We start from the raw sequence: 27901 nt of genomic DNA, 5'->3' as shown, positions 1-27901 counted from the left end.
AAAAATAGCACCAGAAAAGGCAATATATTGAAAAATTATGAAAACATTGTTTAGAGAAATTAAAGCTCATGTCAACACAAAGACTTGTACAAGAGTGTTCATAGCAGGGATCCCTGGGTGGCGCAGCGGTTTGGCGCCTGCCTTTGGCTCAGGGCGCGATCCTGGAGACCCGGATCGAATCCCATATCGGGTTCCCGGTGCATGGAGCCTGCTTCTCCCTCTGCCTGTGTCTCTGCCTCTCTCTCTCTCTCTCTCTGTGACTATCATAAATAAATAAATTTAAAAAAAATTAAAAAAAAAGAGTGTTCATAGCAGCTTTACTCACAATGGCCAGAAACAAGAAACAATAAGATTACTTGACATGTTCTACACATCCGGTGAGAACCAATTTCAGTTACTTCTACAAATAAAGAGTGATATTGGGATGCCAGAGTGGTTCATTTGGCTAAGCGTTGGACTATTGATTTCAGCTCAAGTGATAATCTCAGGGTTGTGAGATCAAGCCCAGCATTGGCCTCTGTGCTCAGTGGGGAGTCTGCTTGGGATTCTCTCCTTCTCTCTTCTTCTGCCCCTACCCTAGCTCTTGTTCTCTCTATATATAATAAAGAAATAAATCTTAAAAAAATAATAGAGTGTAGTGTTTATCCTCAGTTTTCACTAATTCCAGTGCACCAAACTCATCTTTTTGTGTGTTTTGTTTCAATTTACATAAGTTTGTGATAAATATCTCCCTAAATTCCTTGCACGTAATTGATTTCTGCTGTTCTGGTACCTTCTTCTATTGGAGTTCGTTCACGTTTTTCTCTGATCTTAATAGGACAGAGCAGTGGGGGCTGGTGAACAGGTGCCATATTAATAGGGCTGTGGGGCCAATTCATTTTTTAGTCTGTAATCGTTTCTCATTTGGGGAGCTAGAATGGAATCTCCTTTATTTTAGGGAAACTCTCATGGGAGAACCAAAGACCAAAGGTTTCATATTTTTGGCTATTGGGTTCAAAAGGTTTGGTACAGGTGTTGGATAGGTCCGTTTTGGAAGAATATGTGATAAGGGGAACCATTTCCTCTCACTTCTCTCTCAAGCACTGCCATGTAGACTAGGAAGGTTTCCTAGTTGGGGAGGGATGAGAAGTGCAGGGAAGAGTTGGAGAAGGTGAGCATCTCTGTGAAAGGGATCCCATATCCTGCCTTGCATGGGGCATACCACAGGGCTGCATGGGGTAGCAGAGGCAGTGGGGCTGCAGGATTGCTCCTGAGTCTCCCAAAGTACACTTGAGACAGCCGCTAAGTCTTCCTTGGGTTCACACAAAGGGTTTAGAAATTTGCTGAGGGGGTGGGGTTAGTGAATTCCAAAGGGGTGTAGTGGTTAGCCAGGAGGCTTTGCAAGCTTGGGTTTGGATGAAGCCGATGCAAGAGGAATGGCCATGGAAGAGGCTCCCCACCCCTCACCTCCCACGAAGTCTATTTGATGCCCACAGAACATAGATGTCACCTCCTGGAAGACAGGAAGGAGAAATCCTGAGAAAATCTTGTAATCAGAGTGTTTAAACCTAGTATGACTGAGAAAACACTGAAGTATGATTGGTTTATAAAGTGGTATGAACTCACTGAGCAGGATAAACACAACCAAGATTCTTTCCTTAAATCATAGTTTCCAGCTCTGTACTGCTGGCACTCCTTTCCCATCCTGAGTGACATCTTGGGCAGATTTCATCTTTTCTAGTCTTTTTTGGTTACTAATATTTAATCCAGTTCGGTTTCATGTGTGGGTTAAACCTTTACCATCTTTCCCAAGCACAGTTTGAGTTGAGACCCTATCTGCTTGGGTCGGAGGGGGACCTGATGGGTCTGGGACCCCTGTCTCTTCTTCCAGGGTGCTGCTGTGGGAGAAGGGACATATTTTTTTTTTTTATCTCTTTATTTTACTGGCTGCTGCAGTAAATGTGTCCTCTTGTGGTAGCTGCTGCTGCCCTGACACCTTCGGGCCATATGTGGCTCTGGAGGCCGGGCATCAAGTACTGGCTGTCTCCTGAGGAGCACGTGGGAGCTGTAGAGGGCTCTGCAGCAGTACTGGAGTCAGTTCTTACAAGTTCCAGTCACCCTTCCCTCCTGTTTTGTTGAGTCTAGGCATAGATGGTGGGCTGCCACTAGTTACAGTAGAGCTGGAATCGTCACTTCTTGGTAAGGTTGGCAAGTCAGTATTTAGCCCCTGTTGTTGACTGCTTGCTTTAGATCTATCCTTCTCAACCTTGTGCATATACCAGAATTGCCTGCATTCACATTGCAGGGCTTTAAAAAACATCTGTACCCATGTCCCTTCCTCAAAGAGCCCCAGTATTGTTCTGGAGAAAAGCTAAGCAATGGCATGTCCAAAGCTCCGCATTGCAATTGCAGTGGCAGCAGGGCAAGGGGTGCTTACCCACCTGGTTTATGGTATGGGCTCCAAGGCCAGTTCTGGGACAATAGGAACCCTGCCACTCAACGTCCTCATTGGAAGTGACTGAATGACTTCCTGGACAAGACTGAGGACATGTTCTTCCACCAGGTGGAGGGGGTCAGATCCAGGGGCTGAATTACAGGGAACAGTTATAATGTTTTACAAAACTGAGTATTTGCCTTGTGAGAGTCACTTCTACTGGATGGTGTTAGAAAAGCAAATATTTCTCACATCTCTATGACAAGGAGGAAAAAGAACATAGATGTAGAGAGTCATAGGTTTCCAGTTTATAAACTGTAGACCTCTCCTATGTGCTTATTTGGCAAAGGATGTAATGTATGAAAACAGCCATTATGAAACCAACCAGAAATTTCACCAAAGAAGACATATACATGGCCAACAAGCACATGAGGAAATGCTCCGCATCGCTGGCCATCAGGGAAATACAAATCAAAACCACAATGAGATCCCACCTCACACCAGTGAGAATGGTGAACACTAACAAGACAGGAAACAACAAATGTTGGAGAGGATGTGGAGAAAGGGGGACCCTCTTCACCGTTGATGGGAATGTGAACTGGTGCAGCCACTCTGGAAAACTGTGTGGAGGTTCCTCAAAGAGTTAAAAATAGACCTGCCCTACGACCCAGCAATTGCACTGCTGGGATTTACCCCAAAGATACAGATACAGTGAAACGCTGGGACACCTGCACCCCAGTGTTTATAGCAGCAATGTCCACAGTAGCCAAACTGTGGAAGGAGCCTTGGTGTCCTTGGACAGATGAATGGATGAAGAAGATGTGGTCTATGTATACAATGGGATATTACTCAGCCATCAGAAAGGACAAATACCCACCATTTCGATGCAGATGGAACTGGAGGGTATTATGCTGAGTGAAGTAAGTCAATTGGAGATGGACAATCATCATATGGTTTAACTCATATGGGGAATATAAAAAATAGTGAAAAGGATTATAAGGGAACAGAGGGAAAATGAGTGGGAAAAATTAGGATGACTAAACATGAGAGACTTCTAACTCTGGGAAACAAACAAAGGGTAGTGGAAGGGGAGGCAGGCAAGGGGATGGGGTGACTGGGTGACGGGCAGTGAGGAGGGCACTTGATGGGATGAGCACTGGGTGTTATATGTTGGCAAATCAAACTTCAATAAAAAAAAAGAGAAAAAACAGAAACCAACCACCATAAGAACAAAGACCAGGGATGTGGGAGACATGTGACCAAATCCTAATGAACTGCAAAGAGAACAGAAAAGTCAACAAGATTTGTTTGGATTGTTAATAGAATAAGCAGTTCTGTATTTAAGTGAAAAATCCACCCAGGACATGACATTCTTCACATATTGCAAGTTGTAAAAAAGTGTCTATTGAATGTGGTGGAAATGTGGGTCCTGAAACAAGATAGAAGCACCCGCAAATATAAGTGTAACCAGAGACACTGTTTGTTGCTCAATGCACTAGAAATGTGGCAAGGAAATTAAAAGGAAAATTGTGTGAAGGAAGTCTTAAACATTGTGACATTTGCTTTTGCAGCTGATGAGGGTACATATTTAGTAATACTTAGATGTAATAATTAGCTCTATTTATTCGCTGTGGGTTTGAGAATTTTTATACGACTGAAAATATTTTAGACAGTGTGCCCATGACAGGCACAACACAAGGAAGTAATTAAGAAATTCATTTTTGCAACAGAGGAAACTTTCAAACAATTTCATGTGGATGATGTTCCTGGGATAGATGGGGTGCTAATATTGGACTTGCAGTAAAATTTAAGTTCCCTTTGGCAAGTCATGCAAGGACACAACTTCACCTCTACTCATTTGCACTTTTCAGCAGGAACTGCTTTCTTCTGGAAGTTATAAATGGACCCATCATGGATACAGCTCACCCCTGTAAGCTGCATCTCCCCTGGGGCTTGGGCCACGGAGTGTGGCAGGCACCATTGGATGAGTGGGACACAAAGCACAGCGGTCTGCTCACTGCACATAGGTGGGGAGGCTCAGCCAGCACTGAAGCTAAGGAGAGGTGTACAGCTGTTGAAATGAGCTCATGCCTCATCACTTGGGAAAGAAAATCTCTGCTTATGCTAAGCAGCAAAGATTGTTATCACATAATTGGCCTTTTGGGTTGGCAAACACTTTGAATGCCCTGCAAAGGCATTCACCTTAGCTATAAAACACTATGGAGAAAGGTATCTGGCCTAGTGTTATTTGGTCCTCTTTTCTGCGCTAGAATTAGTTCTAGAACTGTAACTGATGGTCTGAGCCCCTGGTGGAAATTCTGTTAGGCCAAACGCTGACTTTACCAAGTGGCTTATTGATTCCAACTCTGTGAAGGTGACCTCCCCCTGCCCAGTGCCCCTTCATGTCTTCATACCTACAGTGTGGAAGGTAATCTGCAGTGTGATACAAGGCTGAATATTGAGCACGGTGGCACCCAGACTCCTGCAACTGTCAGAACAATTGTGCAACGATTGTTAAAAATCATTGAAAATGCCTACATTTGTGAACACCTCTTCTCAATTATTAAAGGAAAACTAAGTATCACTTCCTAGTCAAGGCTACCAGTCAAGGCTGAATTCTGTGTTCTTGTTGAACTTGGTACAAGATTTAGCAGTGACAGGCTAAAGAAAAAAAAATCACTGATTTCTTGTTCCAAAACAGAAGTCAACAAGTTGTGAAAGAAAATGGTAAAATGGTCAGAGTAAAATATTTCTATTTTATCTGTCCTCCCCTCAATTTTGAATCTAAGTTACAATTGTCAATATCATACAAGCATGTGTTACATGGTATGGTTGTCATCATAGTTCAGAAAAATAAAGTTTGATTATGCTCCTGGCACTTGGTTTTTGTTTTTCTTACCTCTTCCATGATCACCCATAGACTTTTCTGTCCCTGGCTTCTTTAGAGCCTGGAGTTTTCAGTGACCTCTTTAATGCGTGTCTTGTGTGGGCCGTTAATGTGGGGGCTCTAAAGTTTAGCTGACAGGTTTTACCTAAGGTTAGGAGCCTGGGAATCCTTGGAAAATAGGGCAATTACTGAATTTGTCCACTAGTGGGCGGGCATGCACTTTCTTTCTAAATAAGCTTCTGGAAAACCTTTGACAACCTTTTCTATTTTAGGCAGTTGGCTAAGAGTTTTACCTACCCACTTTTAGGGAGACCTCTGAATCTTTATACTCAGGGTCAGAGTTATAGTCATGGACAGACAGTTTTCATGAGGAAACCCATATTATCTCTTAATAAAGCCTCTGTTTTTGTTAATATTTATTTTTTACTTTTTAATTTTTTTAATAATAAATTTATTTTTTATTGGTGTTCAATTTGCCAACATACAGAATAACACCCAGTGCTCATCCCGTCAAGTGCCCCCCTCAGTGCCCGCCATGCAGTCACCCCCCCCCACCTCCCCTTCCACCACCCCTAGTTCGTTTCCCAGAGTTAGGAGTCTTCATGTTCTGTCTCCCTTTCTGATATTTCCTACCCATTTTTTCTCCCTTCCCCTCTATTCCCTTTCACTATTATTTATTATTTTTAAAAGGTAAACTGCAAATAAAAACCATATCCCTTAAATAGACAAACTTTAGTTGACTACAGAACCTATTTCTAAGGATGCCAGAACATCAGAATACTAGACTACCAGTACCTCAGGTGACCCGAGAACTGGTGTTGGGGATGAGAGAATGGAGGCTTTAAGCAGGGAAGAGGATTATCGGAGGCCACTCACCTGTTGAACTCATTACTGGAATATCAGGTAATGCATCTTGGGCGGTCCCTTTACACTTGCCTTTGGATTTCTATTAACTTCTCTGGAGGCGCTCTCTGTTCTAATGGGTAGTTACTTACCTAATTAGGTTCTTTTTATCCAATCCAGGAAATGGTGATGAAAGCTTAGGCACAGTGCTCACCAACCTTTTATTTTTTTTCCTCCCTAAATGAGTTCCTGCACTTAGGAGGTATCCATCCACACAATGACCATTGTTTCTAAACAAAACTGGAATCTCATTCTTTCAACAAATACATAAGTATCTATCTTGTCCAGGACACTGGAGATAAATAGTAAAACAGACAAATTCTTGTCTTCTTGAATTTTACCCTTTAGTTTTGCTGGGCAGGGGGTTGGGCCGTGTGGGGAGGGGAAGGAGGAGAGGAGGAGGGGAGAGTTTGAGAAGAGCAGAGAGTAAACTAGTAAATGATATAATCTCAGATGATAACTACCATAAAAAAGTAAAGAATTGATTTTCAGCAAGGGTGCCAAGACTATTTAATGGGGGTGGGGGGAGAATAGTCCATTCAAAACCGAACACCTGCAACTGAATATCTCCATGCCAAGAGTGAAGTTAGACTTCATACCACATACAAAAATGAACTCAAAATGGATCAAAGACTGAAATGTGAGAAATGAAGCTATTAAAGTCTTAGAAGAAACTAGAAGTTTAAATCATTGTGCCCTTGGACTATGCAGTAGCTTCCCAAATGTGACAGTTAAAGCATAAGCAATGAGAAAATGGAGAAATTGGACTTCACCAAAATTAGAAACTTTTGTGATTCAACAGGTATTATCAAGAAAGTGAACAGATACATCACATAACAGTAGAAAAATATTTTCAAACTCTGTATCTGGTAAGAGTGTAGTATCCAGAAAGAACAGTTACAACTCAACAATAAAGAGCCCAATTTAAAAAGTAGGCAAAGGATTTGAATAGACAGTTTTCCAAAGACTATACAAATGGTCAATAAACTCATGAAAAAGCATTCAGAACCATCAGTCATTAGGGAAATGAAGATTAGAGTACAATGAGACACCACATCATACCTACTAGGATGGCAAAGCTAAAAGCAATTATAAGTGTTGACAAGGATGAGGATAAAATGAAAATGTTGTAGCTACTGTAAAAAACAGTTCAGCAGTTCCTCAAAAAGTTAAACAGAGGTACTATATGATTTATCAATTCTACTACTAAGTGAGATAAGACAATTGATAGCATAGATCCATGCAAAAACTTAAACATGAATGTTTATAGCAACATTATTCATGATAGCTGAAAAGGAGAAACACCCAAATATCTGATGAGTGGATTAAAAATGTGGTATATCCTTTTAATGGAATATTATTTAGCCATGAAAAAGGAATGAAGTACTCATATATTCTATATCTAGGATAAACATTGAAAATATTTATGCTAAGTGAAAGAAGCCAGATGCACACAAAGGGCCACATAGTACATGATTCCACTTATACGAAATGTCCAGAATAGGCCAAATCAGAGATAGAAAATAGGTTTGTGGTTGATGGAAGGGAGAAATTGGGAAGAAACATGAAAGAAACAGGATTTCCTTTTGGGGTGATGAAAGTGTTCCAGGATTAGACAGTGGTGATGGCTTCATAACTCTTGTAAATATACTAAAACCCACTGAGTTATATACTTAAAAGGATGAATTTTATAGCATGGGATTACCTCGCAATAAAAATAAAGTAGGGTAATTAGAGAAAGTGGGCAGGGGTGGTGGTGGGTTATTTAAACACTGTGATGAGAGAAGCTTTCAATAGAAAAATCAACATTTGAGCAGAATATTTGAATCAATGAATGAATGGATGAAGCACACAAACCCCACTGAGCTCCCTGTTCGCTCTTCTTTTGTTTGAGTATCCTTGCTCTGATTCATACGATATTAAGGTATCTCTACTCTAGTGCTATAAATTTGTGTAACGGACACATTCAGAATATGAAAGTCATTATTTCATTAAGCATGCGTAATGAGAATGCTTACGTACAATGCTTCCCTGCAGAATTACCAGGGAAACCTCAAAGCCCTAATAATGCCATAAACATCTTTCAGAAGGTGCTTAACAGGATGTTAAGTGAAGGTCTTAAAGTGTTGGCTAAGCCCTCCAAGTGGAATACACTTAGTGGTAAGTGACCACATAATCTAGAGACAGAATCCTTAATTCATCTTCTGTCTCCAACCAACATTAGAGAGGATCCTTCAAAGGGAATTTTGTAAGAGGAGATCATGCTTCTTTCCTGTATGTCTCTCTAGAATACTGTCCTCCCCTTCCCCAACAAAGACAAAGGAGGTTGGGAGGTTCTAGGGCATTACGGGTAGAATCAAGACACTTGGAAGAAAGGGAGACTAGCATCTTACTCATCCACCTGCCCTTGTTGTTATCAGAGCAGATGGCAAGAACATTCTTAAAGAGCCTCACCTGGATCTCCTGGAGCTGAATTTCTCAACCTCAGTGCTATTGATCTGTTGAGTGGATAAATCTTTACTGTGAAAGGCTATTCTGCGTATTGCAGGATGCTCAGCACCATTCCTGGCCTCCTCCCACTAGATGCTAGTAGCGTCTCCCCACCTCCCACATTTGTGGTAACCTAAAATATCTCCAGATAGGGCTAAATGTTCCCGAAGAGGCAAAACTACCCCTGGTTGAGAACCCCTGCCTCAGTTTTAGAAGGCAGAAGCAGTCTAGAGATTGATGCTTGACTGCTGCCTGGTGAAGCTGGAAGGGAAGAGGCTGCCTACCATTGGGGTTAATGGCAGAGCACAGAGAACTGTTGGGCAGTGTAGGTGCTTCCTGGCTGCCAGTGTTTGGTGGCACAAAAAAAGGGTGATGCTTTCCCCTTAGGCACATGCTGTGGAAGTGAATTAGGTTCAAGCAATTTTGAAAGGACCTTCCTGGAGGTGGGGGAGGTGCTGCCCATTGGACAGGAGAGAGATGACAAAGAGTTCATTGCCAGCTTTAGATCAGGGTTTTCAACCTTGACACTACTGACGCTTTGGGCTTGATACTTCTTTGTTGTAGGAGCCTGTCCTGTGCATTGTAGGATAATTGGCATCCTACTTTTTTTTTTTTTTTTCAGAAGAAGTGAATGAGGACCTCTTTATTTCCAATGCAATAGAAATGCAAAGAGGAGGAAACCAATGCAAACCAGTATGTCTTGGATCAGCACATTTTAAAACAAAATGTACCTTTGTATCTAAAAATCTGAGAGCCATGAATATTTAACAGAGAGAGAAAAGAATGATTTTGTCAGCGTGTAAAGCAAGTCCCAGGGAAGCTTAAATTCTGCTGCCTTCTATCCACCTGCTAGATGCCATTGGCATTCCTCCCAGTCGTGACTTCTAAAATATCTCCAGACATTATCAAATGTCCCCCAGAGGGGGTGTCAAAAATTGACCCTGGTTGAGAAGTAATCCCATAAAGAGTCCCCAAAATCAGCATATTAGTGTCCTATTGCTGTTGTAATAGATTACCAAAAACGTAGTGGTTTAAAACAACACATTTTTTGGTCTCACAGTTCTGGAGGTCAGAAGTCCAACCTGACTCTCACTGGGCTAATATTAGGGTGTCAGCAGGTCTGGATTCTTTCTGGGAGCTCTGGTAGAGAATTCCTTTCCTTGCCAGCTTTTCAATGCCACCTTTGTTCCTGGCTCCCTATTCCCGGCCAGCAGTGACATCATACCTTCTCTGACTCTGACCCTCCTGTATCCCTCTGATAAAGATCCTTATGATTACATTGGCCCACCTGGATAGTCCAGGGTCATCTTCCCATCTGGAAGTTCTAAACTTCATCACACCTGTCAGGTCCCTTTTATCATGGAAGGTAACGTATTCACAGGTTTCACAGATTAGGATATGGACATCTTTGGGGAGGGCATTCTGTGTACCACAGTCAGTCTTTGGGCTCATGCCAACCAGAGGACACTAAGTAGATGGATGTACCAGCACTAGTTAAGTAAGATCCTGTGCTTTCTACTTGCTTCTCCTCCTGCCTCTTCCCAGGATCTGGAAGCACTGAGCAAGTGAGAAAAGAAGGTGAGAAAAAGAAATCTCACCCTACCCCTCCCCATTGCTGGAACCAAATGTGGAGGTGTACTCAGGCCTAGCTGGAAGAGACCTTAAACTCATTTGGAAGATACTGGTTTTGATTACAGTGGGACGGGACTTTTTTTTCTTTTAATGCTATTTTAATTCCCCACTTGTCTGGTATGCCATAGGCTCTAGCTGGAAGGTTACTCATGGCTAGAAGAGAGGCTGTTAATCAGTAAAACTGAAGGCAGTGATGGGGAGAGAAAAAGTTACTGCTCGTGGTCCCTCATAGACCCCAGCTTATTGAATAAACCTGGTACAAGAAGGTTTTAGAGGAGAGAGGATTTCAAAATTCTATCACATCACCCCATGACTAGAAAGGAAGGCTCTCTCTCTCTCTAAGAAGAGAGAGATGGCAGTGTTGAGTGTGTCTGCATCCAGAGGCCAAGAGATGTGGCGACCTCAGAAAACCCATGATTCTCCCGGGAATATCGGATGATCTTGCTCTTGCCTGGAAATTTGGGGAGAGAGGTAGAGGAAGGAGAGAAAAGAATGGGAAAAAAGTAGATAGACCTGGGCTGATAACTACCAACATTCATGTGGGTAAAAGCAAGCAGACAGTGTTTCAAATCTGTGCTGGCAGGCAAAGCTGGGGCATATGGCCCCTGCATGGAGAGAGATGCAGCTTGCAGCTCCATGGCTCTGAGTCAGACTTCAAAGTGCTTCCCAACGTGTCACTGTAGGGCCTGCCTGAACCCTAAAACTATAACTGGAAAACTTTCATGGGTTTCTTGAGGACACCAATTAGATATCCAAAACCAAGTCTTACCCCTCATGGCTAGATGAGCCTGCTTCCTTCTCTTCTGGGACCAGAAACACAGAAGAACAGGCTACACACAAAGATTTAAAACTCCAAGTGGGAGTGGCCTGGTGGCTCAGTGGTTTAGCGCCGCCTTCAGCCCAGGGCGTGATCCTGGAGACCCAGGATTGAGTCCCATGTTGAGCTACCTGCATGGAGCCTGCTTCTCCCTCTACCTCTCTCTCTCTCTCTCTCTCTCTGTCTCTCATGAATAAGTAAATAAAATCTTTAAAAAAAAAACAAAACTGCGAGTGGCAATCAGGCTAATACCAAAATTATCTCTAGTTTTTATTATTGTGGTATATTCATATATAATTATAATGACCATTTAAAGAATACAACAATGAGAAATATACTCTATCAAGGGGGTGAAAAATAATTTTGGGGGGCACCAAATTATGAAGCACCAAAAATGGATGTGTGGTTTTTCTAAACAGATTTATTTATTTATTTATTTATTTATTTATTTATTTATTTATTTTAGAAAGAGAGAGAGAGAGAGCAGGAGTGTGCACATGCAAGTGAGGGGAGGAGCAGAGGGAGAGGGAATGCATCTCAAGCAGGCTCTACACTCAGCATGGAGCCCAAAGCATGTCTCCATCTCAAGACCCTGAGATGATGACCTGAGCTGAAACCAAGAGTGGAATGATTGGCTGAGCCACCCAGGTGCCCCTTCATGTGTGTTTTGTGCAGGAGAAGAGTCATTGAAGTGTCTGAGTGGAGTGGACTTGTCAAGGAAAGTGGAGCAGGTAATGAAGGTAATGCAGTAAAGCAATAAAGCAAAGAAAACTTTGTATTTTCCACATCAGTACTGGACCTCGGAAAGCTATAAAGTAGGAGAAGAGGGGGCTCCTGGATAGCTCATTTGGTTGGGCCTCTGTCTTCAGCTCATGTCATGATTTTGGGGTCCTGGGATCAAGTCCCCCCATCAAGCTCCCTACTCAGTGGGGAGCCTGCTTCTCTCTCTGCCCCTCCCCCTGCTTATCCCTCTCTCTCTGGAAATTTAAACATAAATAAATAAATAAATAACTTAAAAAAAAAAGGCAGGAGAAGAGGGCCCACCCCTAAACAGAGCTGCAGGTCCAGAGAGAGGAACCCTACTCATGGTTGACATGGGGAGATATGGGCAGGGGAAGGGCCTTAAGCAGAATTCACCTTTCTCTAGATTCTAAATAGGAATGAACTTTTAAAACTCTACTGCAGGTGCACAGCACATTTTGGAAGTAGGATGTTGTTTATGTGCTTACCTCATGCTGTCTTCATGCCCAAAGTCTTACCCCAGGATTGTCTGGCAACAAAGAGACCCTGGATCTTTTTTTTTTTTTTTTTTTTTTTGTAACTCTTCTACCTGGGCAGAAATACCCAACTGAAGCTGGAGTCTGTCTCTCCCCATGCATTTGTAGCCACCTACCTGAGAACAAGTGCTTTTACTTTTAAGTTGAATGTAGTAAAGTCTCATTTTCTAAATTAAAGAGATTGTACTTGGCCACATATGAGGCTCTCCATAAGTGATTTGTTGAGGGAAGGAAGGTGGAAAGGTAGAAGGAAGGAATATTGGAAGGAAGGGAGGAAGGAAGAAGGAAAACAGGGAGGGAGGGAAAGAAGGAAGGAGGGAAGGAAAGAAATAGGAAATGAGAGGGAGGGAGAGAGGAAGGGAGAGATGGGAAGAAGGATGGAGGGATAGGTGGAAGAACAGAAGGAGAGGGGAAATGAAAACTTGCCTTTCTGTGTGTGTGCTTGTGTGCCCTGTCACATGGATTTGCTTCCAGAAGCAGCACAGGAGATTATGGAGAAGGTTAGCCTTGGGAAGGGAACTCCAAGCCTTTGGGTTGTAACAGAAAAAGCTGGGAGGCTACTTTGGTGCCAGATCTTTTTTTTTTTTTAATTTTTTTTTAAATTTTTATTTATTTCTGATAGTCAGAGAGAGAGAGAGAGAGAGAGAGAGAGAGAGAGAGAGAGAGAGAGGCAGAGACATAGGCAGAGGGAGAAGCAGGCTCCATGCACCGGGAGCCCGACGTGGGATTCGATCCTGGGTCTCCAGGATCGCGCCCTGGGCCAAAGGCAGGCGCCAAACCGCTGCGCCACCCAGGGGTCCCGGTGCCAGATCTTTAAAGTGTGTGGTGGGAGAAATGGAGCTATCCTTATTCTGGGAATGAGGCTGAGAAATGCTGCTGTGACCTGTGAGCTCTTGGATCCTGATGATGCGGATCTTTTCCCAGAGTTGCCAAATCACCTATCTCTGGGGGCATAAATACAGTAAAACCCAAGGGGCCTGTGCCTTCTTCATTTTCTCCCTTGCCTTAAGGTCACTTTCTTTATCCTCCCCCTGGACGCTTGCTTTTCCCTGTTGGTATGCTGGGCATTATTAGCCTTGCGCTTGGCGCTTGTTTTTTTTTTTTTTTGTTTTGTTTTGTTTTTGAGGGGGTGGTTGTCTATATCCTGTGATCCCCAGAAAAGTTTGTTTTGCTCTCATTTCACAAATACCTTTGGTCCCATAGTGTGATTTTGAAATGTGTCTGTTCTAATGTGGCCAGAACTTGGGACAGGTATAAACAAGAGATGTGGCAAATATTAAATGCAAAGAATCTAGGTGCAAAGTGGATGTTGATCAATATTTGTGGATCTTGAAAACGGTTAAGTGCTTCTTCTTTACTTTTGGCCTTTCTTTGTCCTTAATGCTGTCTTCATTTGTTCTCCCATCAAGACCCCAAGTCTTTGATCCCTGTGACCAAGGGGAATGCTTTTTATACTGAAAAGAGTAAGCCACTACATTTCTGAGGAAGGGTGGCATCTTCTGGGTGATCCCTAAAGAATGCAGAGCCACCTCCCCTGTGTGACTGGTGGTTTGGTAGGGAGTCTAAGTTGGATCACTGGGAAGCTGATATGAAGAGAAAGGAGAGAATAAAGTAAGATATGTACCTTTCTTCCCCTTTTCCTTCTTCACACTCTGAGCTCCATCCTTTGCATACTTTGAGAAAGTTTTTTTAGTTCAGCAGAAAACGGGGACTCAAGGAGATTCTGGAGCCAAGACAAGAACAGAGAGAGAGAGGCAGAGACACAGGCAGAGGGAGAAGCAGGCTCCATACAGGGACCCCGACATGGAACTCGATCCGGGGTCTCCAGGATCACGCCCTGGGCAGAAGGTGGTGCTAAACCACTGAGCCACCTGGGCTGCGCAGGCGTTTTGATTCTTTAATTGATATTTTATTAAATGAGATGAGATGATATTTAGGGAGTCAGATAAAGGTTGATGGAAAGGGAATTACCACATGCAGGCATGTGGAAAGAAGTGATTTCAGAAAAATCTGTTTTCTAAGCAAGATAAAACTGGACTCTTATTTCTACTTTGTGCCCACACTGGGTATTACTCTCATACAATGTCACCATGTTTCCAGTTAAATCCCTTCTGTTTTGCTCCAGGCCTGAAAATGTATCCAGGCCATTGGCAAGGATGACCTTAGCAAGGGTGTAGTTAACAAAAGTGTAGGAGTGTATCTTTGGGTGGGGCAGGAGGGCTGGCAGTTGGAAACCACATTCACTGAGCTGAAGGAATGCTGTCCATAATATTCCAGGTCAGCTATGGTTAGATATCTGGGAACACACCGTCTAGCCTTCTATTTTGGCAGTGACATGGACTCCTCAGTCCCAATTTCCAGAGCTGTGTCCTCTTCACTCTTCCTTCCATATCCACCTCCACCCAGGCTTTCAATCTGTGCCTGGTTCTGGTTTGAATGAGCCACTGATTTATTTGTAGCTATCCGGGATCTGGAGTGCAGATGCAAATGGCAGTTTTCTCTGGTAAGTGTTGGTGGCAATTGGATCCTTTTCTGATTTGCGTTCCCAAGGCCTGCAGGTTCCCAGGAAATCACATCTTACAGGCAGTCTGGTGGGGGTTATTTTTAATCTCAGCTATAAATGCCAGTCCATAATAGTTCTTAAAACCGAACAAGCTTTCATTAGCAAGGCAGAGGATAGTTAGATATAGTCATTAGTTCAGCAAAAATCTGGACCAAAAAGGGGATAAGGAGGGGCCTCTGGAGATTGCTAGGGCTTGGGGTTCAGGAGTGAGACAGGGGCTAGGCACAAATTTGGAAGACCCTGGCTTTTTGCAGACTTGAGCAATGAGAATGGAGGGGCTTGTTCAGGGAGAGTATGCAGAGAGGGGGAGAAAAATACATCTCGGACCTCCTTGGGCATCTTAAGCATTCTGCTCTTCTCTCTCCAAGTCAGTCTCACTAGAATTTATCTCTGTTTCTGACAGTGGTGGCATCTGACAATCCATCTCCTCTCTTCTCACCACGGCTCAGTCTCTTTTTTCTTGATGGTGCTGAGCCTAGCGTGGAGACCAGTCCAGGGTTAGAATTGGTTAGATACATGGTTAGAATTGTGCAGATACATGCTCCATGTGGATATTTCAGAATCCCAGGTGAGCTCCCACATAAAGTGGGAATGAATTTTAAACTTTGCAAATGGAGGGTATGAAGACCAACTTACATTTAAAAGTAATTGGTTTAGTATCTGCAAAGCCCTCCCTTCCCCCAATCCACCTGGTGGGTGAAAACAGAATTCTGGGTAAACTCACTCATTTAGTTACACTCAGCCCACTCAAGATTTTCTCTCCTGCTTTGAGCCTGGCTGCTCCTTAAAGGCGGAAGGAAGGTGGTTTGGGTTGATCTCCAAGCCAAATGTCCAGTCACCAGCCATGTCTTTCCTATATAGAGTCACTGCCTGTAATTCTCTTTCTTCTCACTGTGACACCTATGCTCAGCATGGTGCCTTTTCTTCTCCCTTAGCCTGCCTCTTCTCTTGCTCAGTCTCCTGGTGCTAGCAGCTCCATCTATGTGGGCAACTATGTTTGTTGTACAGAGTCCCATTTCTTCATGGTCAGAGCAGTGTCTCCATGGTGATATAGGCACAAGTCTCCCTAGGGAATCGACCACCATGTCTTTTTATCTACTTGGCAGGCAAGTTAGAGTTGGCTGGGTTGGACTAAACCCTGCTTCTATCTTTTCTGTATTTCTTCTTATATTCTTTTGAAAAAATTCCCAAGATGATGGTGAGGACATGCACACAGCTGTGTGGAGCGCATGCAGAGAGGTCCATATAGATGTTTTCCTTTAAGTATTCTGACTACTTAGTTTATTGATGAAAATCTCTCATTTCTAACCCAATAATCAGTTTTCACCAATTTAAGCTTTCTGGAAATTTCCCATAAGACCAAGGAGGAAAGGAAATTTGGTACTGACACTGTTTAATCAATTGGAAGGACTGATAAACTTTCCCAAGGGGTAAGTCACATAATAAAATTAGCAGGTCTGTTAACAGGTGAGAAAAACACTAGCATTAAACAAAAACAAGGTAAGCCTTTTATCAATAGAGTTAATGTTCCAGTTCAGAAATTTCCTTAGAAATTTCCAAAAGAAAACCAGTTTGGGGGATTTTTATGACCCCAAATTAAGATTTGGGCAATTCAGGATTGTCCATGATAAAACACTGTGGGCCAAAGATGGAACTTCTGAAATAGACTTAGAGTTTCTTGTGTAATAAGAAAAAATATTATGTATAAGTTCTCTGATTTTATTTTATTTTATTTTTTAAGATTTTATTTATTCATGAGAGACAGAGAGAGAGAGAGAGAGGCAGAGACACAGGCAGAGGTAAAAGCAGGCCCCATGCAGGGAGCCCAGGACTTCAGGATCATGCTCTAGGCCAAAGGTGGGCACTAAACCACTGAGCCACCCAGGGATCCCAAGTTCTCTGATTTTAAATGTTAGGCCAAACAAATGCACTTAATTCCCCATTCTTCTGAGACTCTATTGAGGAAAAAAAAGTAATAGCACAGTAAGAGAGAGAAGTGGAGATGGCCAATGACAGACCAGAGATTTCATCCCATCTTTTGGATATGGACCATCAACAAAAGCATTTTGTGAATGTAGTGACGTAGAGGATGCTCAGAACATGTACATGGTGGACCTCTGGGAATGTAGTAGCTGATCAGCTTGCTGAAAGCCTTGTGGTCCCTTGATGTATGTGTCCTAGCTTTGGCTGATAGGAGTGAGGCAGGGTACAAAACCATTGCTGTAATTCTGTCCTGTAACTGCTTCAGTGATTCCTTCCAACTGCACACCCACCACTGCACACAGAACCATTGGCATCCCTATATTGGCAATTCTTTTTTAGAGAAATTTAACACCTTTCCAAGAAAGAGCTAGAGCTTCCAGTGCAGTTGTTTGCATGAGGATTAAATTCTTTCTTATTAAGACATTTTAGGTTTCTGGGTTAATGTTTGATTTTTTTACCCACATACCTTAAAAAGAAAGTCCTCAGAAGCTAATCCTGATGAACTGGATGGCCTGGTTACAAAACAGAAGTCACAATCAGCCTTTCCATTCAAAAGAACTTCCTACCGGGAAAGAATTCTTACTTCTGCAAAACAGCCTTTCATTTTCCTTCATGAATTAGTAGTCAAGGATTATCAGAAATAGGAGCAAAATTCACAGTCTGAAAGAGAAAGACCAAGATAAACATTCAAAATAAATGACCTCTGAAGAAATAAAGATCAAAGAAGAACACTTACAATTTGAACTTACATCCTCAGAGAAGGCAGAGAAGATACTGCATCCATAAAATAAGAAAAAGATGCTATTAAAAAGAGATGAAACAAGAAGAAACTTTTATTTTTTTAAAGATTTATTTATTTTAGAGAGAGAGTATGTGCGTGTTTGAGTGGGGCGAGAGGCAGAGAGAAGGAGACAAGCAGACTCCCAGATAAAGTAGATTCCAAGACCTTAGATCATGACCTGAGTTGAAACTAAGAGTCGAACACTTAACCAACTGAGGCACCCAGGAACCTCAAGAAGTAACTTTTAGGAATTAAATATATGGTTTAAAATTATATTCAGGGGGTACCTGGGTGACTCAGTTTAGTGAAATATCTGCCTTTGGCTCAGGTCATGATTCCAGGATCCTGGAATTGAGCCCCGAATTGGGCTCCCTGCTTAGTGGAGAGTCTGCTTCTCCTTCTCTCCTACCCCTTCCCCAGCTTATACTCTTTCTCTCTCTCTCTCTCTCAAATATAAAAATCTTAAAAAAAATAAAATTACATTCAATTAATGTATTATTTCAGTAAAATTAAGATGAATTCAAGATAATATCCTGAATGCTGAGCATAAATCAGTGATGAAAAAGATAAAAGATAAGAGAGATGTTTAACTCAGAAGACTTAAAATTTGACCAAAAGGAATTTTAGGGGTCAAATTTAGAGAAAATAAAAAGGAAGAAATTATTTTTTTAAAAAAGAAGAAAATTGTACAAGTGTTGAAGAAAGACATGGTCTTTTGATTGATAAGCCCTTAATTGGCTTTATTTAATTTTCACCAAATGGAGCTTTTGATACTAGTTGCCTAAGCCATGATAATTTTTCCCTGTTCCTCAGGAAGAAGGAAGTGAGCATAATTAAAAATTAAAAAAATTCTTTTTACAAATTTCCTGGTGGGGGTGTTCATATGACCCAGTTCTGCCTAGAATGTAGAGATGATGCCTCAGTGTGTAGCAGCCATCCTATGACAATGAACAAGAACCTCAGCAACAAGACGTGGCCGGACAGGAAGCTAGAAGGATTCTGGGTCATTAGTGACTCCCTGGAGCATTTCTTTTTAGCCTCTAGAATTCATGTTATATTAAAAAATAGCATTATATGGTCACTTTAGTCAGGTTTCTGTTATATGCAGTTTTAGTGCATTCCTGGTGAATCACTAAGGAGGAAAAGGAGATTTTAAAAATGTCTGAAGAAAGAAGACAAAAAATTGCAAAGGAAAAAGGCACAGGTTGCTTTCACACTTCCAATTTGGTAATAACAAATGTGAAAAGATAATGAAATTTCTTCTAATTACTTAAGGTGAATTATTTTAGACCTAGAATTACATATTCAATCAACTACCAATTAAGAGTTAGGGCAAAATAAAAACATTTTCCATTTCCAAAGAACCTCGCTGAGGAATTTACTTAAGGATGTGTTCCAGTAAGTAAGGGGGGAAATAATAAAAGGAAGAATAAGATGTGTGATCTAGGAAATGGTTGATAGATTTAACCCAGACATTCCAGTGGATGACAAATATGAGTTAGGATTAGGAGCCATTGGTTAAGAAAGGAACAAGGAGATGAAGGGCGTTGCGAAAGTTGCTGAAAAAAAAAAGTGGATTACATCCAACTGAGAGTACCATGATTAAGATACCGAATTCTTTGAGTAGGTGGTAAGGAATATACTTATTTCTCTGAGAGGTGTGGAGGGTCAAAACAACATAAAGGAACACAACTGAGCAGGATTATCATAAATCCAAACTAAACTCTTACATGTTGTTGAGTAAATGATGGAGTGTAAGAAAATAAAATGCTTTTGAGTTTTTTTTAAGATTTTATTTATTCATAGAGACACAGAGAGAGAGAGAGAGAGGCAGAGACACAGGCAGATGGAGAAGCAGGCTCCAAGCAGGGAGCCCAACGTGGGACTCAATCCGGGGTCTCCAGGATCACACCCCCGGCTGCAGGCGGCACTAAACCGCTGCACCACCGGGGCTGCCCTGCTTTTGAGTTTTATACTGGAAACAGTCTCCTTTTACCTGAGTCTATGGACGGTGTCCTTGAACTTAATGGAAAGCACTTTTTGGTCCTGAATCCAATAATAATTTTAATAACATGAGAAATGCTACTTATTGATTTTCTACATTTAAAATAAATTCATAGCTAAAGCGCTGAAGACTGAACTATAGCTACAGAATAGCATATGGCAGTATAAAAGGAGCATGTTGCTTTCAGAAAGTTAGAAAGTGGAAAAGGGAGGGACACCTGGCTGGCTCAGTGCTTGAGCATCTGCCTTTGGCTCAGGTCATAATCCTGAAGTCAAAGGATCGAGTCCCACATTGGGCTCCTTCAGGGAGCCTACTTCTTTCTCTGCCTTCGTCTCTGCCTCTCTCTGTGTGTCTCTCATGAAAGAAAGAAAGAAAGAAAGAAAGAAAGAAAGAAAGAAAGAAAGAAAGAAAGAAAAGGAAGGAAAAGGAAAAGGGAGTAGTGGAAGGATAAGGAGCACCAACATACTCTTTTTATATAATGCAGAGTTGGTAGGCATTGACTGTAGATGGAGAACAAGACATTGAAATGTAGAATGATCATTCAATAATTTAAAAGCAATGAGGGGGGCAGCCCGGGTGGCTCAGCGGTTTAGTGCCACCTTCAGCCCAGGGCCTGATCCTGGAGACCTGGGATCGAGTCCCATGTCGGGTTCCCTGCAGGGAGCCTGCTTCTCCCTCTGTTTGTGTCTCTGCTGCTCTCTCTCTCTCTCTCTCTCTGTCTCTCATTAATAAATAAAAAATAAATAAAAGCAATGAAAGTAAGCTAAAATTAATGCAGTTCTCAAAATTTGGGATAAAACAATGCATGTGTGTGCATGCATTCAGAGCTTTGAAGGTAGCCACCACAAAAACTAAAGCCATAAATGAATAGAATTGTTGCTTGTGAGAGGTAGAAATAAGGGTGAGGCAGGAGACTTATTTTCACAAAAGACTTTTTCAACATTTGTTTGTTTCTTGGCCAAAAGCTGATATTATTTTAATAATAATAATAATAATAATAATAATAAAATAAAAATAAACTTGAAACAACTCTAGTTTCACTTCTGTAATCTTTGGGTGGAGATTTAGAAATAAGTAGTAAATATTATTTATTTTGTAAGTAATGGCAATCTCATTTTTCTTTTTTTTAAAAAAAGATTTTATTTATTTGAGAGAGAGAGAGAAAGCACAAGCAGCAGGGAGGGGGAGAGGGAGAGGAAGAAGCAGGCCCCCTGCTGAGCATGAAGCCAGATGTGGGGCTCCATCCCAGGATCCAAGATCCTAACCTCAGCCAAAGGCAGATGCTCAACCACTGAGCCACCCAGGGACCCTGACAATCTCATTTTTAAAAAGCCACATGTGAGAATTGAGTTAAGACGCTTGGCATAGACAGCTTTGTAGAAATTGGGCTATTTTACAAGAAAATAGACCTCTACATTACCAGGAAATAGTGACAAAACAATTGTGATGTGTGACATGTACTTCTTCAATGATCCATTACTTGGTTTTGGGAGCTGCTCAGTGAGCAATCATTTCCATCAATATTTTCTCATAGGTGATGGCTTTGATGCTCTTTATCTAGCTGCCCATGACTATGTTTTTAATTGCTGACTTAATGTCTTCAGCCCCTGAGAATGTTTACAAAACAGGTTTACCAGTTTTCTTAGCATCCAGTATATTATTCAGAATCCATTTGTTAAGGTACAAGGAAACATGCCATCATTTTGAATACCAAATACTTTTTTTTTTTTAAACAACAAAATCCTTGATAGAGATCAAATGACAGACAGTGATGTATGTCTCACACCTGGAATAGTCCTATTCCTTTCTGGAAGACTTTCATGGTTTCAACAGCAAGTCATATTTACTTGCTGGTAGATTTTAAGGATGGCACATGTGAGGACTACTGGCCAGCATGGTTATGTCTTTGGCCCAGGACTCCCCTGAAGTGTCTAGGTTTACAGATTGTCCTATAGACTGGTTATGAAACCAAGGAGGGTAGTTCACCCTTTCTTCTCTCAGGATGGTGGCCCTTTGCACTCCAGGTCATGAGGAACGATTCAGTATGAAGTCCAGGACCCGCCCTGAATAGACTCAAGTGGTCTGTAGCACCTCTTTCTGGGATTAAGCATTTCAAAATTTCAAGGGCTTTTTTTGAATTTTGCTCTTTTGCCTTTATTTATCTTGTCTTAGAAGCCCATGGACATTAAAGTTCAGAAAATGAGAACTTTTAAGAAGAGTCTCTGCATCTTCTTGAAAAGAAAAAGAAACAGTGCCTCTATTTCGGGGGGAATTTAATTCTTTGCAGATAGGAAGAGAAAGTAGGATAACTTTTATTTGGTGAATTTATCATAGATTAGCTTCTGGAGATTGGTGGTTCAACATTAGTTGCTACCCCCAGTGTTGCTCCATTTAATAACGAATATGGTCATCTTAGATGCAAAATATTGCAAAAAGTAACTGGTACGTATCTATTTTCTTGTACTCAAGTATAAGATAAATCGCCCCAAGTAAAATTGCTAAATAAAAGTATATACTTCATAAGCATTACTAAACTGGACTTGAGGAAGCAGCAATTAATATTGCCATCAGTTCATGATATTACCTGGTCCTCATAATCACACATAGTGTCACCAAACTTTTTGATCTTTGCTAATCTGATAGATAAAAAATTATATCTCAAAATAGTCTTAATTTTCCTCTTGTTATAAGCCAGTCTGAGCATCTTAAAAATTTTTGTTTTAGGTTTTAGAAAACAATCACCTTGAGAACTTAAAAGAATTGTCTAAGTTCCAACGCTGAAAATTCTGACTTAATTGATCTAGGGTCAGACTTGGACATTGGTATTCTCAAAAATCTCTCCCAGAGATCCCAATGTGTAGAATCACTGCTTTAGATGGAGCAAGGGGAAGTAGAAATAGAAGGCTCAATAAATATTATGTCAAACATCCCTCTGATTCTACCCATGAAGCAAAAGAGAGAGACAAAGATCAGGCTTCTGTATATAAAAAAAAAATATCAGGTAAAAGGATCAGATCAGGCTTGGGGAAGAAAGGAGGTGGGAGGAGAGGGGTCTAGGTGAGAAAAAGGTTGGGCTATTCTGGTTGGGCTATTCTGGTATTCTGTGGATGTTGGTCATGGAGTCTGCTCTTTTAGGTAAAAATGAACTTGAGGCTGAAGCCGCTTCCAGGCTCTTCTCAACCCAGGGTTGTCCTGAATCAGCAGAATGGAGTGACCAGCAGGGTAGGCAGCCATGATGAATTTGCACAAAATATTCCAGGAGCTGTTGATATCAAAGATGTTGGACATATAGAGAAATAGAGCGACTGAATTGAAAATAAAGAGAATGAGAAAGTAGTTGGTCGCTCTGATGGCCCCTATGTGAGCCTCCATGCTGGTGTCCCTGCAGCCAGTGGCATTGCTTTCCATGTGTAGTGTGTGTCTCTTGAGAGAGATGATCAGCAGAGTGGCCGAAAGGATGAACATGATTAGAGGAATGAAGATCCCCAGGTTATAGAGAAGAACCAGGTTGACCACATTGGTCTTAGTGAAGTATTTTTTCTTAGTAGAGTTGGAAGAGGGGATAGAAGAATTGTTACAATACACAGTGTAGATGTCATTGGAGAGGAGCATACTGTAGCCCAAGGAAATAAACACTGAAAGCCACAGAAGCCAGGGCATCAATCTGGAAATTCTCCACTTCAGCTTGAGAAAAAGGGGGTGGGAGAAATCAGCAATCTTCACGAAGTAGAAGAAACTGAGCCAAGCAGCAAACCAGAGGCTACAATGATTTAAGAACATGAAACTTACTTTGAATGTGTCATACATAACATCTTCATTATAAAAACGTGGGGATGTTGAGCTGAAGGTAATTTCTAGCATCGTGAAGCTTTGGAGAGCTATTCTGGATGCACTCAAGAAAAACAGGACTCTGCCACTTGTGGAAACTGTCTTATTTTTAATCCATTCAGCCGCATTTATAGCCATGATGAACCCATTTGCAATGATACCAACGATGCATTCAGTGCCTATAATTGTTAAAATCGAGAGGATGCCAAATGGTGACAATTCATTTTCTGGGGGATTGCAGGTTTCCATCATCCTGAGTTGTTACCCCTCTTTGGTGTCTGGAGGGAGATGTCTCTCTAGCATTTGTTAGGCAGATCCTTGATAGCTCCCACTCTTCATGTCATAGGAGGAAGTTTTTGATGCATCATTTCCAAATTTACTCCATTTGTTTATCTCAGAATTCTTAGCTCTAAATCTGGAGATGCAAATGATGGAAGAATTTGCTTTCTAATTCTCTTCCATGTCCATTTGGATTTGTTGGTATTAGTTTAGTTATGGGACCCAGGGGAGGACTTGAGTAGATGCTCCTTTATAAACCACTAATATGGCCTTGAGAACTGTGGCCTTTACTAGCACCAGTTAAGTTGAACATCTACCCACCAAATCACCATTTAACTTAATTTCACTTGTGACCGCAGAGAACTGATTGAAAATAATAAAAAATAATAATAGTAGTAGCATAATAAAAATTCTAGAGATAGAGATATATAGTTCTGATTATGTGCTAGGCACTTTTCAAACACTCTCTGTATATTAACACATTTAAGCTTCACAGCAACCCAATGAAGAGTATACTTTTTTTTTGAGATTACTTTTATTGGGGCATTGAGGTCGCTCAGCAGTTCAGTGTCTACCTTTGGCTCAGGTCATGGTCCTGGGGTTCTGGGACAGAGCCCTGTTTCAGGCTCCTCACAGGGAGCCAACTTCTCCCTCTGCTTATGTCTCTGCCTCTCTCCCTGTGTCTCTCATGAATTAATAAATAAAACTTTTAAAAAAGACTGTACTTTTATTATCTACATTTTGTAAATGAGACAACTAAGGCCAAAGTCATACACCTAGAGAGAGACAGAGTTGAGATTCTAACCCAAGTCACCTGGTCCCAGAGTCCATGTTCTTCCCCACTGTTTATACTTCCTGGACCTGTGGATATTTTAGTGTGTGCCAAAGACTAAATTCAGGGTTGACTTGACTGTAACATTTTTTTTTCCTGGTAATCTTTTATGATGTCTTTGCTATTTAAAGGAAGAATAATTGAGTAAAAAATAAAAACAACCCAGCTCTCTGTTTGTGAGATTTTCTTTACTATTACACAGAACACTTCACTTCTGACACTTCTGGTCACCACATGTGTGGGTTCTTTATTGTATTTTTCCACACCAAGCCATTCTGTGACACCAGCTGGGTGTCCTACATTCTAACTCAATTCAGACCTTAACTACCTGGAGATAATATCGGATCCCATGGATTAAGGGATCAATCCTGATATAGGAAAGATGCTAGGTTTCTAAGCCAATGGCCAAGAAAGAATTCTTGAGACATCTTTGATGCAAAAAGGTGGTTTTACTAAAGCACAGGAACAGGATCTGTGGGCAGAAAGAGTTCACTAGGGTTATGAGGAGTGGTCTATTATATACTTTCAAGTTGGGAGGGGGTTGAGGATAGCCTAAGTCGCTAAGGAATTTTGGAAACAAGGTTTCCAGGATCTTGAGGGGGCTAGCCGTTTTAAGGAAAAGGTCATTTATAACTGTCAAAACCTTAGTTATGAGACTCTTCAGATGTATATTGGTGAGTGATATGATTGGGGGATGATTGCCAACACATATCCTGAGGGGTAGAGATAAAGGAATTTTCCAAAGGAATTTTTATATGTTAAAATAGACTTACAAGGTCCTGGGGGTAGGGCTAAGATTAACTTTCGCCCTTAGCAAAGTGTCAACATCAAGGCACTTGAGTCCCTAGAGGAAGGTCACTCTGCCTGTTTCAAGGACTTGTCAATGGGGGCTGTAAGTAGTAAGTATATTTAAATTCATTTATTAAACAGTTCTTTTTTTTAAGGTTGTATTTATTTATTCATGATCGACACACACACAGAGAGAGAGAGAGAGAGAGGGAGAGGCAGAGACACAGGCAGAGGGAGAAGCAGGCTCTATGCAGGGAGCCTGATGTGGGACTCAATCCGGGTCTCCAGGATCATGCCCTAGGCTGCAGGCCAAACCGCTGCGCCACTGGGGCTGCCCTAAACAGTTCTTTAAAGATTCAAACATATCTAAAGTATGACTAATGAGAAGAAGCAATGGGAGATAGCGTATATTGCCATGCTGAAGTATTTTTTGGTATCCAGTATGAGGTTCATCATACAAATTTTGTAGGCCAGTTACTCTGCTTATATAAAAATATTTGCAAATCTTGTCACCTACAGCTTCTATTTTGATTGGTAAAGTAGCTCCACTTGTTTGAATGCTATTTGAATTATGACTTGTACCACAAACAATTCCAATTCTCTTTCTGTTTCACAGATTTCTTATTTTTTTCAGATTTCTTATTTTAATGAGAATATATTTTTAAAAGATTTATTTATTTGAGAGACAGAGAGAGGAAAAAAAAAGAGAGAAAAGAGAGTAAGGTGGGGAGGGGCAGAGAGAGAGAAAGAGAGAGAGAATCCCAAGCAGATTCCCCGCTGGCCAAGGAGCCTGATGTGGGGCTTGATCCCAGACCCTGAGATCATGACCTGAGCCTAAATCAAGAGTTGATACCCCAACTGACTGAGCCACCCAGGTGCCCCAAGAATATTTTTTTTTTATTTATGATAGTCAGAGAGAGAGAGAGAGAGAGAGAGAGAGAGAGAGGCGCAGAGACATAGGCAGAGGGAGAAGCAGGCTCCATGCACCGGGAGCCCGACGTGGGATTCGATCCCGGGTCTCCAGGATCGCGCCCTGGGCCAAAGGCAGGCGCCAAACCGCTGCGCCACCCAGGGATCCCAGAATATTTGTTTTTAATGCAACATGGTACTCCACTAAAATTTGTGTTCATGTTATGAACTACCAATTTTTATTCTCAATGTTAACCTTTTAAAATAAGTTTCAGTAGTACACATCATAATGTCAGCTACTTCATCTTCAAACAGAAAGAACTTCCAAAAGCTTTGTTTATAATTCATGAATTGTGGGAACACAATCTAATATTTGGATTAACTGATTTTTCTATTTGAAAGACTGATAAATATGACACAAATCTAAGGTCATATTACTGGGAATTTTCTTCTGCTAAGGGGCCCAACATGAATGGCTTTCAATTCCTTTTTGGTATATGTACAAAAAACTTGAAAATGTAAATGTTAGCATTTTACTTCTTCCTTTCTGATTTGGATGCCTATTATTTATTGCCTGATTCCTATGGCTAGGACTTCCAGTACTTTGCTGAACAGAAGTGGTGAGAGTGGAGAATCTTTGTATTATTCCTGATCTTAGAGGAAAAACGTTCTATTTTTTACTGCTAAGTATGATGTTAGCTGTGGTTTGTCATTTATGGCCTTTGTTACACAGAGATACATTCTATTTATATATAGTTTGTCTCTATCATTAAAAAGCGTCGTACTTGGTTAATTGCTTTTCTCTATTTTGATGATCACATTATTTTTACCCTTCATTCTGTTAATATGGTATATCACAGTGATTGATTTGCTTATGTTGAGTTATCTTTGCATCCCAGGGATAAGTCCATTTGTTTACAGTGAATGATTCTTTTAATATGGTGTTGAATTTGGTTTGCTAGTATTTTGTTTAGGATTTTTGTATCTATGTTTATCAGAAATACTGGCCTGTAGTTTTCTTTTCTTATAGTGTCTTTGTCTGTCTTTCCTAGACTAATGCTAGCCCCATAAAATGAGTTTAGAAGTGTACCCTCCTCTTCAGTTTTTTGAAGAGTTTGAGGATTTAGCATCAATTCTTCTTGAGAAATTAGCGGTGAAACCATCAGGTCCTGGACTTTGTTGGGAGGTTTTTGATTACTTATCCAATCTCCTTACATGTTATTAATATTGTTAAGATTTTCTATTTCTTTATGATTCAGTCTTGATAGATTATATGGTTCTAGGAATTTATCCATTTTCTTCCAGTTTATTCATTTTGTTGGCACTTACTTGTTCATGATAGTGTCTTAGGATTCTTTTTATTTCTGTGGTAAGAGTTGCAATATTTCCTCATTTATTTCTGATTTTATTGGATCTTCTCTCTTTTTTCTTAATCTAGCTAAAGGTATTTGACCAAAATTAAAGGACATGCTCTACTGAGAGATAAAAATGAAATGCACCTTCTACAGATGTA

At 41.1% G+C, this 27901-nt stretch overlaps 2 protein-coding genes across 7 annotated transcripts in view; one reads left to right on the top strand and one right to left on the bottom strand.

The window, feature by feature from the left end:
• LOC129515900 (olfactory receptor 6V1-like) overlaps window positions 1-27901 on the top strand; it is a 278554-nt gene that overhangs the window by 44559 nt on the left and 206094 nt on the right. The window contains exon 5 of one of the 6 annotated variants that reach the window (XR_008665674.1): window positions 4285-5272. The exons of the other annotated variants lie outside the window; for them this stretch is intronic. The gene's annotated coding sequence lies outside the window, so the exon portion shown is untranslated. Of the gene's footprint in view, window positions 1-4284; window positions 5273-27901 lie in introns of those variants that run through there. 6 annotated transcript variants of the gene reach the window in all.
• On the bottom strand, window positions 22866-23882 carry TAS2R39 (taste 2 receptor member 39). Its single transcript, XM_055335083.1, is given in 1 exon segment — window positions 22866-23882. A coding segment is annotated over 1 exon segment (1017 nt).

The sequence above is a fragment of the Nyctereutes procyonoides genome, unplaced genomic scaffold, assembly GCF_905146905.1.
Source record: "Nyctereutes procyonoides isolate TBG_1078 unplaced genomic scaffold, NYPRO_anot_genome, whole genome shotgun sequence".
NCBI lineage: Eukaryota > Metazoa > Chordata > Mammalia > Carnivora > Canidae > Nyctereutes > Nyctereutes procyonoides.
Note: the sequence above shows the minus strand (reverse complement) of the source record. Positions and strands in the feature narration are given on the sequence as shown.